Source organism: Diadema setosum, chromosome 21 (assembly GCF_964275005.1).
Source record: "Diadema setosum chromosome 21, eeDiaSeto1, whole genome shotgun sequence".
Taxonomy (NCBI): Eukaryota; Metazoa; Echinodermata; class Echinoidea; order Diadematoida; family Diadematidae; genus Diadema; species Diadema setosum.
In genome coordinates this window covers 21894602-21911148 of record NC_092705.1, presented here as the reverse complement: position 1 = coordinate 21911148, position 16547 = coordinate 21894602, and the positions used below count along the sequence as shown (strand labels likewise).

General features: G+C 39.5%; 1 protein-coding gene across 1 annotated transcript in view; it reads left to right on the top strand.

Moving 5' to 3' along the window:
- LOC140244681 (uncharacterized) overlaps positions 1-16547 on the top strand; it is a 133443-nt gene that overhangs the window by 80570 nt on the left and 36326 nt on the right. Inside the window, exons 3-4 of the mRNA XM_072324298.1 lie at positions 10698-12422; positions 14283-14412. Of these exons, the coding sequence (XP_072180399.1) occupies positions 10698-12422; positions 14283-14412 (1855 nt within the window). The remainder of the gene's footprint in view (positions 1-10697; positions 12423-14282; positions 14413-16547) is intronic.

Here is a 16547-nt window from a genome sequence, read left to right as displayed (position 1 = left end):
ACAGTGTAGTGTTACAAAGCGTTTGAGAAACCGAATGCCGTATTTATTCACGGTTGACGTGGCAAGACACATCAATACCCGAGCCACGAGATTTCGTTACAATTCTACATAGGCATTGAGCCAGAAGAGTCAAGGAAGCCAACTTTGTCATTCAGAGCAGTGCTCAGACATAAGACCCTCTTCACATTCACTAAATAAACACATTTCTTCCAACCTGTGAGTTCAGCTTGTTGTTTGAACAGGATCTGTCTCATTGGTACATTAATTTTTCATCTATTAATTTTTTGTACAGTGTAACTTTCTTGCCCACGTAAGCCTTCGGACCGATTTCCGCAAATCAGAGTTGCCGAAAAGTGAATCGTGGTTGTCCCATGTAATCAAGAATGTGGGTTTGTGGCACCCTCAAAATTAAGCCACTTCTACAGTGCCTGTGTTTTCTATGTTACATGTTTGGTCACAAGGACTGTAACGTTTCATCTTGTTTCTCTCTCCTAACTCCTAAGGTAACCAACAAAGCGTATAGGTCTAGGTCGAAATTTTTGAAGCGTGTGATTCTGTCTCAAGTGCAGACAGGGTTATGGAATGGCATGAAAAATGATCATCTGGCCGATAAGAAGGAAAACGCCTGGAAAAGAAAAACAGCCTGATTCCTTTACAAAGTATGCCATCTCGATTCTCGTCTTGTAGGGCAAAGTCATACTTAGTGAGCCTCTTAATGTCCAGTGAACGATTGGTCGAGGGATGTCCCTTGTTTGATTGGAGGAACATTTCTTTCTCAGCAGGCTGGATCACCTTCAAAGGACTGTTTAATGAGCCATCTTCTACCAATCAAGTCATGTTTGACTCCGGTAACATTATTTGACAAAAGGGTGGAGGGTGTGTCCACAATAAGAGAGAGAGGAAGAAAGAAAGAAATAGAGGGGAGAGGGAGGTGAGGCCATGAAGGGGGGGGGGGGAGGAGAAAGAGAGGCAAACACAGGAATAATAGCAGAGATCAGTTCAGTGGATAAGCAGAATCAGAGCGATCAGTTGGTCAGACAGAGAAAAGGTTAAAGAAAATGCAGAATAACAACTTCTGTGAGACATATTGTATATGCAAAGCATATTTATATGGAATGTAAATTCTTTCATTTCCTTTGCCTTACTATTCATAAAAATTCTAGATCCTTTTGATATGATTTTTGGTATAAGGTCAGGGGGATAAAAGCAACTCAATCATTGTAAAAAGGAATGATGATTGTACACATCATCCATTGAACTCTGTTTGAATTCCCTTGGTATTGACCCACTTTATTTATTTTTTTGTTGTGTTTCCATCAGATTATAATGTACTGACCAATTTTGTTATGCCCGAATATACTCGGGCAAGTGTGTATGGGAAATGCGTGTTGTAGCAAAATCAGCCCGTCCTCAACGGGTTAAAGGGACTGTACAGTACTGGTTTAGGTAGGGATTCATGTTTTGAACATTCCTAGGTGAGATAATGAAAAGCCTCTTATGAAATATGAAAGAGCATGTAATTTTAAGAAGGATTCAACGTTTATTTGATGAAAATTGTTTTTCAAATGGCTGAGATATCAAAAAAAAAGTGCTAATAATAAAAGGCGACATGCCCCAACTTTATTATTATCTCTTTGTTTCACCTTGTTTTTGGATATCTCAGCCACTTCAAAACCGATTTTCATCGAATAAACTTTTGATACCCCTTAGAATTGCATGCTCTTTGACATCTCATAGAGTGGTTTCTGAATATCTCGCAAAATGTTAAAAGCTAAATCCTCACCTCGACCAGAACTGTACACACCCTTTAAGGACGATATCTACATTGTATACATAATTCACATATTACTATTTATTTTTCAGTATCTCTTAAATAGCCAGAAAGAAAAAAAATTATTGGAACAGAAAAAGGTTACTTTTGATAGAATTGAATATCACCAGTTATTTTTACAGTGGTCTGTGACAAGAAATGCAGATGTAGATATACATCTTTACAAAATATGACAGAGAGATAGAAATATATAGAGAGATAGAAATATACAGAGAGAGAGATAGAGATAGAAATAGAAATATACAGAGAAAGAGAGAGATAGAGATAGAAATATACAGAGAGAGAGAGAGATAGAAATAGAAATATACGCAGAGAGATAGAGATAGAAATAGATAGAGAAGGGGAGAGGGATAAAGGGAGAGATGACAGTCATTCATACCATACTGATTTGCATTGTCTGCCACCCATCGAGTAGTAAATCGCCATGACTTGCTGGTGAGGCTGGAACGTGATTGGCCGCTACCTGGCTGGCATACTTTGCTAATGAATTGTATCCTGGTTTGTCTTCCTGTCAACTGAACAGGCAAACATCCTCATAGAATCTCAAAACAACTGGCGGATTTTAGACTCCAATTTTAGGATGGCACAAACACCTTGCTAGTATGAGTTTTTTTTTTTATGTTTCATTCCAATAGAGGCAATTAGATGTCATTATTTTCCTGCTGATTAAACCGATGTCTTCAACTCCTTCAATTCAGTGAGATCAGACGGTTGTGCCAGATTTTTTTTTTTTTTCAGCGACTGAAAGAAAGCAAATATTGGATAATTTCGTGCACTATGCTCAGGACATATTCAACCAGGTCAAACGAGCCTGTTATCGCGTTAATTTATGCTCATTACGGGGCTCCTGAATCACCTTCCTCCTGGCCGGGTTGTTGGTTTCTTCTTCATAGCAAAAGGGATTTTTTTTTTTAATTCGTCTGTGGGTAGGGTTAGTCTCTGTTCCAGGCTTGACCCCATTTTAGTGTATCGACATGCCTACATTATGAAAATGCTGTTATCATGTTGCTGACACAGCAAATTATCAAAACTATGAAATTTTTATGTTTTCTAAGCATTAATGTAGAGAAGTATACAGTTTTACAATGCTTTGAATACTTAACCCGTTGAGGACGAGTCCCGAGTATACTCGGGCAGGTGTCTATGGGAAATGCGTGTTGTAGCAAAATCAGTCCGTCCTCAACGGGTTAATGCAAAGATTCACAGTCTCATGCAAAATGGGAGATGGATATCACATTAGCTTGTAATAGCATTTGCTGTGGGATGCTGCTTTTGATTGTGTGTGTAGTATTATAGCATCGTGTTGGCTGCACTCAAAGAGATCTCTTTGTAAAATTAGATATTGATATCACCATTTCAAGCTGTATTAGTTCCTGATGGAAAGTACATTATTGAGTATTACGAAGTAATTTCTGCATGTGTGATAATTAGGTGGGGGGGGGGGGGAATGGCTGACTCTGAGCGGTTACACACGGTCAAAAATTCGTCATTTGAATGATGATTCCAGTGAAAAATAATTCTAATGACGAATTTTTAGCACGTGTGGAAGCAAATTAGAATCACGAATGCTAATCACAATCACAAATTCAAATTCTAGTCCAGAGGTGAATTCCAGTGAAGTTTCACTCAAATTATGGTGCGAAATTTGCGTGTGTAATGCTTGACCTCCAAAACATCTTTTGAGGGGCGGAGCTTACGTGACCTTTCAAGCACTTCCGTAGATAATACGCGCTATAGAACTTCGTTGTTTTGATTGACAAGTCAACAAGCATTACGTAACGCCTTCGCTTGAGAATTCGAATTCTAATCACAGTTTTCGAGTGAGCGTGTGTAAGGTCCGATAATTCTAAAGACGAATTGCAATCATCGTTACAATGATGATTCAAGTTATGAATTTTCTCTTGTGTGTAACCGATCTAAATATACTGCATTTTGAAGTTTGTGCATAGCTGAGCATAGCTGGCCAAAAGTGTTCAAGCATTTTCACAAGTTTTATTGAAGACACAAATACAACATATAATTCAATGAATTGTGATTTTTTTTTTTTTTTTTGGTGAAGATTGAAACAATGTGAAGAAATAAGTTATTGATTCACTTGTTCCAAACACACTTTCATCAAGTGCTCTGTGATATTTGTCGTAAGCTCGATTAGAGGATTCAGACAAACCATGTATGGAACCTGTTGATGTTTACAAATTTTGGGCGAACCCTCTCAGTGCCAGGGACTTTGACCAGTATCATATCATACACTTCTAAAGGGCTTTTTACACTTGTGTTTCTTAACCCCGGACTTTCTCTGACCCAGGACTATCGTTAGTCCCGTACCAATTTTTTCAGCTTTTTACACTCGCCAATTAGTCCCGTACTATCTCTTGTCCGGGGCTAAGGAGAAAACTGACCTTTTTACACTCGTATTTCTTAGCCCCGGACTTTCCAAACCACATGAATATTCATAATTACGCTGTGTACTGTACACGTGCATGCACGCACCGGCAGCACTTGATTACCTCGTTTCTGATTGGTCAGTGAGGGTCGGACTTTGTCTCCGTCGCTTAGCCCAGGATTATTTTTTCGTTCTGTTTACACTCACTTGCTTGGCACCGCAGTTGCGGTGCTAACCCCTGCTATTTTGCAGGGCCAGATAGTACCGTACTATCGGTGGGGCTAGCCCACTTTGGCAAAAACGAGTGTAAACAGAAAGTGGGCTAAGGATAGTCCCGTACCAACAGTGGGGCTAAGGCCCCCCCTTAGCCCCACTGTTGGTCCGGGGCTTAGCAAAAATTTACAAGTGTAAAAAGCCCTTAAGGGGTTTTCTGTGGCAGTTGGCACACAGAGGGTTAATTGCACAAGAGTGGCTGCAACTCGAGTGATGTGACTATGGAACAGACTTTATTGAGCCAGCCTTGTGTTGAGACTGGGGGAAAAGGTTACTCGCAAGGGAAGGGATACGCTAGTTTGTTAACCGCATTCAAGGGGGTCGGTAGCTCGCTCATCTAAGCTACAAGCAAGGTGCAGTCAAGACTGTCGTCTGCGCTCTTTCCTGAATCTTTCCGCGTCAAAGTGCTAACCATGTCTCTCGCGTGAACCCTCTGAGGCAATCGGACGAAGTCTTAATTGGATTATATTATTCTGCTCTACCACTGTGGGGTTTTTTTTTTCTCTTTCTCACCTTTCCTTTTCTTCACTTGGAGATACCTTATCAATGTATGCCATTCTGCAAACCTGTGGAATTCAGATATGCCGTTGTTATTGGGAACCGAGTCTGGAGGTAAATAACGTTGTTTGTGTGCCTTGCCGTTCTATGTGTGTTTACAGTCACAACAGCGAAAAGCCAATTTATCAATTCCCCAAATTAAGCTTTTCTGTAACTGTAGGGTTCCAATCTGATATCTTTCTGTAGCATTGATTGATGGTGGCATTTCTGTTTGGGATTTTTTTTTTTTTATGCCCTTCAATGCCCTTTGACTGCAAGTATGAATGTATAAGTTGAAAAATCTGCCGAATATGGATGACTGACACATTTCATACTTTAAAATGTAACAAATCTTTGTGTCCTGCATAAAGAAAAGTACATGTTCTTATGATGGGAGAAAACTGGTTTATAGGCACCGTGTTCTTCTTGGTCTTTTGAGAGTACTTTTTAATTTTCCTTTGTGATCAATTGCCCAATATATTGCAATTCCCCAGAGGCTTAGTAAATGAAGTAGATGGATAATTCACATTTAACTCAAAGAACCAGCTCAAAAGATGTTTGATCCCAAACTTTATATTTCATATCTGTCATCAACCGCTGTAAAAGTGAAAATTTTTGGAGAAGTAACTTTTTGTGCTCAGCTGAGTAGGATGATTTTTTCATATTTTCACTTCTGCACAATCAAAATATAAAGTTGTAATCATAACAAGCAAAGATCTGCTTGCTTTCATTTTCATGCTAGTTTCATGTTGCACAAAATGCATGGAAATTTCCACTCAACAAAAAAATTCAACTTTTACAGTACATCATTCTGTAGTACAGAAATGACATCTATTACAAGAGGGGAAAGCTCTCATTTCATGCTAAAAGTTGTAGGATTCAACTGGTCTTATCTGCAGCAACCGATATTATCCGCAGCAAATACAGTAGACGAATGCCAAGATTTGTTCTTCACCATAGCAATAGAAGCTGAAAGAAGTCGCTGAACTTCGATATGCATATATGCACTTCATTGCACTGCTTGAAATTTTGTTCAAAGTTACACATGACATTCAGAGAAAATAATGCAAGCACTGAGAATATCTCTATTCTTAGAAAGTGATATCAAGTTCCTGGTTGATGTAGGTATTTTGGCTGTGGCGTCTTGTTTTTGCAGTGCCAGCCTGTTCCAAGAAAAATTGGATGTACAAGGTAAAGGACAATGTTGATAACATTTTGTCAGTTTGCCCAACTTTCAGCCCTTCCTTGTTTCTGCATTGCTGGACTGACGCTGAACAATTTCATTGCTCGTCTGTTTAGGGACATTCTCAGCACAGTTGTTGATGTTTGCTATAAAAGGATAAGCGAGTAGCTTATCCTGAATAATAACATTGTACAGATCTAAGAAATCATTGTTTAATAGTTATAATAACGTATGAGTGCACAGATTTTCATGAAGTATGTGTTTGCCATACAAAATCATAGCCTTTTAATCAGTAGAACTCTATCCAAAGAAGTTTTTATGCTTGTATATATTTCACATTGCCATTCAACGGGAAAACTTAGCAATTTTGTTGATCAGAGTGACTACTGATTAAGTTTTAATCATATCATATGCAGAGCTCATAGTTTGTCCACACGCAGATGTACTCCGTTTTGCTTGGACTATCGACACCAAACAACAAAGGTCTTTGAAAAAGACTAAGGGAGCCAGGAGGGAATTGACTTCCAAGTTATCCTTATTTGTTTTATGAATTCTCTTTATACACACATGATGTCGGACTCATATATCTGACCAGCACGGTTTTAGCACCTCTGCTGCAAACAATTCCCACGGCAATTATGGGTTTAATTATATGCTTTGCAAGCTCAAGAAGTCACGCAGTATTTGCTGGTCCTTGTTAGTTTTCCATGACATATCAACTGGGAATATTTGCCCGGTGGAATGGACACAAGGCGGTGCAACCTACGGCCAGATCGCGACCTTTTTTAGAACTCAAATGTAGAGATTCTCACTTTATGTGTCTCTCTAGTTCACCTTTGAAACCATCATCTATCAGAAGACGTTTGCTTTGGTCAAAAAGAGATTGTTCTTAAACAAAAATGAGTGTCAGGAAATGATATTGAAATGCTTGCTGCCTAGATGAAGTAATATTTACAAGTCTGTGACACAAATGCAATGATTTCTGTGTGATCGTCCTGAAATTGTGTGTGGTTAGGGGAGCTATTACATTCCAGAAGGGATTGTTAAAGGGATCGTACAGTTTTGGTTGAGACCTAATTTTAGGTTTCTCCCATTTCTTGGTGAGATAATGAGAAACCTCTTATGAAATATGAAAGAGCTTGTAATTCTATGAGGAATTCAACGTTTATTTGATGAAAATTGGTTTTGAAATGGCTGAGATATCCAAAAAAGAGTGATTCTAATAAAGTGTGGGACCATTACGATTGCTTTGTTTTACTTTGTTTCTGAATGTTTCTGTTATTCCAGACCCGATTTTCATCAAATAAACTTTGAATTCCTCTTAAAATGGTGTGCTCTGTACTATATCATAAGTGTTTTCTTTGTATCTCGCAAAAAGTTAAAAGCTCAATTCTCATCTCCACCAATACTGTACCATCCCTTTAAGTTCCTTTGATTTTGTAGTTTGGATTTATTTTGAAAAAGAAAGATGCAAGGTCGGAGAAGAAAAGAGGAAGAAGAGCCTGGTAATAGAACGATTAGTATCTCTTTAATGTAGTTGAAAGATATTGATTAGGATGTATTCATTATTTCTGTAATACTGTATATTTTTGTTTATTGTTTTTTTCTTAAGTACCTGTAATGAGTAACAGATTTTGATAGTGATATGGTCGGTTAAGTTTTGTGCACTCAGACACTCAGATTGCAATGCAGTGGCAATTCAGTCTGTCGTGTGATTACCTCAGGTTTCATGAAGAATAGACCATTTCCGTTCAGTTTGATTCAATTCTTATAAGTGGAAAGATATCAAGGCTATTATGAATTTCATGACAGAATGCATAGACTGATGGAACAATTGTGCCTCCGCCACCTGCACGTGATACATGAAAAAATAAATGATTCCTTTCTTTTGGTGTGTCAAACAAAATATTAAAACAAATACAACAAGAATTCTTCTTATCTGATCTAAATCAATCAGTTGTGAAATAAAGGAGTCTCATAAACCCACCTACATTGTACAATTTGGTTGCACAGACAGTTGTCAGTGGAGGCCAACAATCGGACAAATGCCGATTGTAACACGATAACTCCATGCGCTTTAGATTCTCACGCCTTATCTCGTTATCAGCTCACAGTTGTACAGGATTGCAGGAAGGAAACATCCGTCCACCTGGCTCGCAAAACTTAGGAAGAGAGTTTAAAAACAACAACAACAACAATACAAAAAAAAAAATGGAGCCGTTGTGAAGTTTGTGAAAATTCAATTAGGAAATTTGGGCAGAGCATGAGAGAGAAAGAGCGACAGAGGAGAGAGAAAACAACAACCTCTCTACCTTCATTGCCTGATTATTTGGAGGTTGTTTTTGGCACTGTTTTGTCGCCCTCCGTGGACTCTGCTCCTGCTTTGAGTGATATAAGGCAACGCTTGTACATAGGTTGACTTTTGATAATTGGATAGGCCGAGTGCTTGGTCAACACTACAGTACCTACCGCAAACTTCTGGTTGACTTGTAGTCAGGTTAGACCGTTAGTCTGTGCGTTCTGGAATTCTATCATGGAACAGTGCTAAAGATTTGACTCTCTTCCGAGGATAATAAAGGTAAGATCTTTAGCATAGTGGGCCCATGATGGCAGTAGGGGTAAGGTCTTAAGTTGGAGCAAGTACAATGTATAAAATATATGTTTGTTTGTTTGTTTGTCTGTTTGTTTGTTTGTTTGTGACTGTGAGTTTGGAATACATGACCACTAAGAGATTGTATTGGTTGCAAGTTCATTAATTCATATCATTTGGTTGCTTTGTTATTCTTTGTGTGCAAGAAATAAAACATCAAAGTGTGTGTGTGCTCTACAGATCCAGTGTTGTATTTTCTGTGGTATAGAAAACAGGATTCATTGTAGTACACCTTTATAGTTATTTATTATTAAATGTTTTATTGCAATACCATACAAATCACCCTTCAAAACCTGTTTTGGAAGCAAAGGACCATTTTTGACTCAAGAAATCTACCTTTTTTTGTTGGTCTGAAAGAAATATTTTTAGTGTTTGTTATATAAATGATGATATCTGCGAGAAGCGTGATTTAAGAAACTGGACCCATCTCTGCAAATATACCAAAAACTTGTAGTTGTAACCACTATAGCAAAGCAAAATGACTCCAGAATTGTAGTTGTTTGCTAAAGATAAGAAAATACAGTTCCAAACAATAACCACAATAACAATTCAGTTACAGTTGTTTGTCAAAATGAGAAAGCAAGTTGTAAAAATGAGCTCCTGCCTCTCCTTTGACAACAGTGTTTCAAGATGGCTACCCCAAATGTTATGACATACTTCTGATGATTTTAGTTTGTTTGTTTTTTTCCATTTGTTTGTTTGTTTGTGGGGATTTTTTTTTTTTTTTTTGGGGGGGGGGGGAGGGGAGGATAACCAGGGAATTTGCCAAAGCAGATAGTGATAAAACACATGTCTACTTCGGAAATCCTTGATGGCCAGATCCTCATCTCTCATTCAGTATTCATGTACAGTAATATATCCCTCTGTTATTGGACAGATTTCAAACTTCTACTGTTGCTCATATTCATTCCTGCAAGGGTGGAAATAAAGAAAGTTTTAGGTCATACTCTGGTACCCACTTGCAAAGCCGATCAGAGAGTTTCTTCTGAAATTTGGCTCATGTATAGTTTCACCACTTGCATTGCCCTTCTTATATTTTTCTACTCACTGAAAGGATTTTGTTTGATCCAAGTTTATTTGCGGAGAGAGCTGAACCTGCAAATGCAGCTGTAATTGCATCCGCACATTGTATGTCTGATGGAGTTTCTTTGTTGTATTGGATTGCAGGGCAAAATTGCGTTTTTCTCAAGCTGACTGATGAAATCACATGTTTTTTCCCTGATTTTTGAGAGAAACTTCAGAAGATAGCCATCAGGATGTGTGGCTTATCCACCCCCTTGATTGGCTGAATTCCGTCACCGTTGCCATACCGACTCTCATTATCTTCACAGAATCTAGGGTTCATCTCCCTGAGTCGCAAATATCTCTGCAGACGAGACCTTAATAAGGGATTCTCAGTGCCACTTTGCTGGATGCCAGAGCTTGCATGCATATTATATGGAAATCATGGTGTCTTACTGTAATAAGGGATATCAGAGTAGGACTCCACATCAGTCTAAACTCTTGTGTTGACAATCAATTTTTCATCCTCTTGCACTCATGAGAGTACAGAACTGGGTTTTAAAAGCTTTATCTGCATAGTCCTGTGTGAAAGTTAGTCTAATGTGTTATTTCCTCTTTTTGAGACATTTTCGCATGTTCTCTGCAGTATTGATGACATCAGGCAATCTTATTCATGTGGCTGTTTGAGAAGACAGACAATTGCAAAGCAGCAATAATGCAATTTTTTGAGTTTGAAATATCCTGATATGATTTCCTGCTTGACTGGATGTTCATCACCAGAGATGACTAGCCTTGATGAGATAATGAAAGAAGTTTTATCTCTTGTTTCTCCTTGCAGGCGACAGGTGCGCTGGGCAGTCGTGATCCACACTTCGGCGTAGACCCCAGCGAAGACGAAGACGGAGCTGCATTGGACCCCTCCAAAAAGCCTCATCTCCTCGGGGAAGAGGGAAAGAAAAGGTCTTCTGGTAGGACAAAAGCACCGTTCAAGAGAAGGATCTCGCCTCCAACGTCTTCCTTCAACCCCTGGGTCCTCCAACCCCAGCAGCTGCGGCAGAAGCTTGAATACCTGCAGCAAGAACAGGGTGGAGCCAGCAAAGGACCACATCCACAGAATGGAAACCAGGTGCTGATGCACCCCAACTTTGTTGTGGTGGATATATTTGACGACAGCAAGGAGGTGTTTGGAGAAACTGCCGGTAGCAACAAGCAGAAGATGCCTCAGGATAGTACCATGGATGATGATGTCTTCAGTGGATCGGTTAGCGTGAACAATTCCAACATGGATGCAACATATGATCCATCGAGTGAGATTGATGAAGAGATGCCTCCAGGTGGATTTGTTCGCAGTGTGCCCAAAACTTCCTCTGGGAGTCGGGAAGCCTTGGTGGACTCCCGCAGCAATGGCTCGTCGAGGACGGGTAAACACGAGAGAACTACCAATAACAATCGCAGGTCGCTCTCACCTCAGGCTCGCGAGTACGTGTCACGCCTTCACAAAAATGGTGCAATAGGGAAGCCCAGGGCCCAGAGCCTGAGGCCAGGTGGGGACAACGAAGAACAAATGAACGGGTTCCGGCAGCGCAAGAAGAGTCTTGCTCTGGCTCTCAATGAGGGGCGGCTGGAGATGAAGGAGGTCCGCATGAGACCTCTGGACATCGAGACTGACTTTCACCTAATCGCTCAGCTCAACCAGCTCAATCAGGAATTAATGGATTTATCCAAATCAGGTTCGTCAACATCTCCATCTTCCCCAACCCCAAACACTTCGGCGCCAAATGCCAGTCACTCTTTCTCTTCCATGGAGGAAAGTCCGTTGAACTCGGTCCCGGCCAGTGACAGGAGAACATCTGGTCCCCTCTCCCCTATCATGGCAAACATGAACACAAGGACTTCACCCCTTGGTGATAGTCAAAGCTCAACACCTTCAAGAAAAGGTAGGAGTCCAGGTGAGCTAAGACATCAAAGGATAGACAATGATGACAGCTCAAAATTGAACATTTCTGGAGAGACGAGTAGTCGTAGCACTTCCAGTACCCATTCATCTCCAGAACAAAAGGTGATAACTGAGAGTGCCAAGGAGTCAAAGTCAGTGTCACCTCGAGAAGTCCTTTCCCGCATCAAGCTGCGCCTCAGCAGCTCCAAACTGTCACGACACTCTCCACAAAGGAGCAGTGCCAGTAAGGTAGAGATTCAGATCCTCCGACCGAACCATGATGGCCAAGATGCTCCTTCTGGGGAAAAGTCTCTCAGGCGGGCCACCTCTCTCAAACACGACAGCGACGTCAGGAGAACGTGGCCAAATATAGAGGGGTACTCTGAGAATTGCGAGGATACCAACTCCCCGAGCCCAGCAGAAGGGGTGGGACAGAGCCCCGTTTATCGTAGGATTAATTCAGATGGACCCCTCGACAGACAGCGCAAGCGTCCCATCTTGCCCGAAGAGAACCCCCTGTACCTTCCAACTCTGGATCATTCCCATCATGCACCTGGTAGCAGTACTGACAGTGGGCTGGGCAAGGACCAGAGACATTCAAAATCAAGTGCAGACTCATTACTAGAGGTGAGAGGCAACAAATATTAAGAGGTCTAGTTGTTTTTGTATCTGTGATGTAGCACTTTTGTGAAAAAAAAAAGTTATCCAGTTGAATTCCATTTGAAAAAAAGATAAAAAACAAACAAACACATTGTTTAAAACATATATTCAGTTCAATTCAATTCAATTCAAAATAAAGATTTTATTTCCATATAAAGTAATACAAAGTAATATACATAACGCTTACATGATTACATAACATCAAAAGGAACTTTCAATCACGTAAGTTTCAACAGAACATGAATACAAGTATCATAATGATATTAATGCTGGTTTGGATAAATAAACAATTTATAACTTTACATGATTATATTGATAATGATTATATTGATAAGGATTACAGGCCAAAATTGATGCTAGAAGTTGTATTATTATGATGATGAGTTGATTTATGACAATGAAATTCGTGACCTCAGAACTACATTGTATGAGCAGTCTATTGGAAGACGTTTCTTCCAGTAGCTCTCAAGAGATTGTTCAATTTTTTGGTCAAAACAGAAATTTAGCTGTGAAGCAGAGAATCTGGAATGCATCCACACTGGTTTGAATCATAAAATACTGTGATTATCCAGAGTTTGCAGAGAATATGATGAGAAAGGTTGTAAGCACAACTTCTAGACAGGTTGACCTTCACTTGACATTATGAGTATGTTTTTGCCTAAATAAAGTACTTTTAAAAGTAAAGTAAGACACAGACAACAGATCCATATGTTTTTGTCTCAGTGACAATTTGCTTTCGGAAGGTAACCCAGAAATGTCTCTTTTTGACCTTGTGATCCAACCAACATGGGATTTGTGTCTATCCTTGAAAGTGATTATCCACAGGGCTTGGTGGTGGGAACAGACGAAGCAGATTTCAAAGTTATCCCACATGCTGCATAATCCATTTTTTTTTTCTGCTCTGTTTTTATTTCTCCCTTTTTTTTTTTGTTAGCTACTAATCCAGTAAGGATGTTCACACAAGCTGGGGAGATTTTTTTCTTCTTTTCTCCTTTTAAGATGGAAGAAAGAGACATCTTGTGGAATCCCATTGCATGAGCCAAACCGTAGACTGAAGCATGACCAGAAGAGGTCTTTACAGTGTCAGAATAAAAAACAACAACAACAAAATTTTAATAATGATTTGTGCATTGCTGGAGATTCATTCAGACCAAGGTGGAAGAGAGGCATCAAAGCAAACTAATTCATTGTATAAGGGGACAGAGTGTTGAGACATGAGACCTGGAAATCTCCAACAGTGAATGTGAATTGCTTCACTGCCATTTGCTTTTTTCTGATAGTCTGGGTCTATTTTACTTTTCTGTGCCATTGATACTACTCATCTAATATTATGTTGTCTGAAAACAGTTATGCCTAGTACTGTCTGACTTGTACTCCTGTATGCTAAATTAAATTTTTTTTTTTTTTTTTTATTGAACTACGATTTATGTGTAATAGGATTTTATATGTTTTCCACCACTACAAGAGCCTGATAAAGTATGATATTGCTGTTAACATTGCAGAATCCATACCCTGCTGTGTATATAAATACAAGATTCTCTTTCTGCATAATTGTACAAGAGCAAAATAATTTTTACGAGTACATATTAGCATGAGACTTTTCTGTAGTAGTTATCATTCTTGGTCAAGGAATGGGATGGCTTTGTAATTTTAATTTTTCTCTTTAATAATGCCTTTCAATATCAAATATGTTTTTGATATTTAAATTCAAGGGGAAAAAATGTAATTATGTCACATTGAGTCTGGTCTGAGCCATTTACAAACAATGTTCTCCTATTTTCACCTTCTGCAAAATTTTGCTGGACTCCTCCACTCTCTCTCCCACAGGACTTTCCAATCAGTAGTCCGGTGTCTTCACGTGGCAACAGCAACCCTCCCTCCAGGCCTATGTCTTCTGATATCGGTGACCTCAGCTGGGAGAAAGGTCAAGAGGTTGGCCAAGTTCGTAGGGGCAAAGGTCAGTCATGTTCCTTGTCATGTTCATAAAACAACTATCGCCTCTTCAGTATAATCATCCAAACAGGGAGACACATTGTACAATTGGTAACATGTGCATGCCTCATTTGACATATATCTATTAAGACTATCATGACTTCAAACTTATAGTGACATCTGCTACTCATTTTAACCCTTTGAGGACATTCATCCTACATTCCTGTAGACACTGTTAAGAAACATTTGGCGGAGGGGATTGAAAAGGTTAGTTAGTCTCTGCTCTCTGTCACCAAAACTGAAGGAGTGGTAGATTGTTTGAAAGGTGGAAGCTTATCATTGCAAAGCATCATGCAGTTTGGCAGTAGAGGTAGATGTATACAACATATTGACATAAACACTTGTCCACCAAGATATTCCACCCACTGTACTGTGGCAAAGAATTAGGGCCTATGTAGAGTTTTAGAGGAACTTTCAAGATTTTCACCTGCATGTTTCACTGAATAGTGCACAGTCCTTTCTTCAGAAATATGCAGAGTTTGTAGTATTGAATTCACATCACGAGTTCTTGCCTGGTGTTATTCGTCATGGGCCAATGGCATAAAGGCCAAGATCAACTGTAAGTCAGGAAATCAAGCATAAGTCTCTGCATACTCAATTCTGATTGGCTGATACATGACTTACATAATTGTGTATTTTTGATCTCCTGACTTATATGTTTGATTCAAGCTTTTTATGCAGCAGAGTCCTGATGCCAGGGCTAGGTTACCAATAGCAGAATCATTTTATGAAATATTTGCTTTAAAATATCAAGGCACCTTCACTTTTAACTTGCAAAGCATGCACACGGGAGCATGTCGACAATGAGTCAGGCAGATCGTGGGAGATGGGTAGACAGAACCAAAACAATGTGTCAGTGCTCATCCAGGGGCGAGAAGTTACCCCTTTCCCGGTATTCCAGTACCCCTACCCCCTCCCTCTTGAGTCTTTAAGTCCTTCTTGGCATTGGTGGCAGTCCATGACCCAAGGATCACTCCTTGACAACCTTAGGTATCCATGTGCAAGGGTAGTGGTCCATGATTCATATGGAATGGGATTTGTGTCAGCAAGGAACTGTAACAGGTGGATTGCATGAGTTTGGGGAGGTTTATCAGATTGATGATCTTTTTAAGATTATATATCCTGTATGTGTAGGAAAACACCAGTGTAATACACTCACAATACCGATTTGTGTTTGTCAATGATATTGAAATAGGCAAAAGATTCTGTGCCTTATAGGCCCTGACTGTTATTTCAGTGGCACCATCACTAGTGTAAAGGCTAAATATGTCATAAATGCTATTCTTTGTAGTGGTCATGTAGAAATGCCATGGTACTGAGAATTGATGATCAACCCCTCAGACAGAAGGCATGTTAAGCTTTCTAGCTTCATGCAGATATAATGTGCACTGAATGTTTTATAGTTTACTGTGCACATTTCAATATAGTTCACAAAGAAAAGACATCTTTTTGAGAACTTGAGACTTCTATTCTGAGCAGTAGATACATTTTAATCTCTTTTCAAATCATAGGTGAGGGGATACAAGGTTATGCTTTAAACTGATTTAAATGCTTTTCTCCACAAACACAAGGAAGAAATATTGCAATGCAAGGGAGCCCTCGCTTGGCCAAAGTAACCTCACTATCAGGGGCTTGAGAATAGTGATTTAATCATCCTCTCATCTTCGGGCTATTAAAGGGCTCTCCAAAATTACTTCTGGAGAATGCATTCCTTCCGTCCAAACCTTGGACACTACCTCAAAGTTAAACGGCTCTGTAACAAGATCCTTAACCCCTAAACTTACAAATCCTCGCAATCGCCTATGGGGTCACTGCATAGCGCACACAGTTCCCTCAAGCAAGGGATTAAAGCCCAAAATGTGGAATTAGAACTAGATTTCCAGCTGACTACTGGCTGATGGGTCTTTCCTTGCTAATCAGGTTTAGCTTGCAGGAAGTTGATAAGTCTGCCATCCTTCTTACCCTGCAGCCATTTTATGACCAGTAATATTAGTGGAAGTAAAAAAAAAGAAAAAGAAAACGAAAGACATTTCATTGCAATAAATATGCATTTGTGGAATTGGAATGACATATTAATTAGAAAAAGTCCTATATATTTTC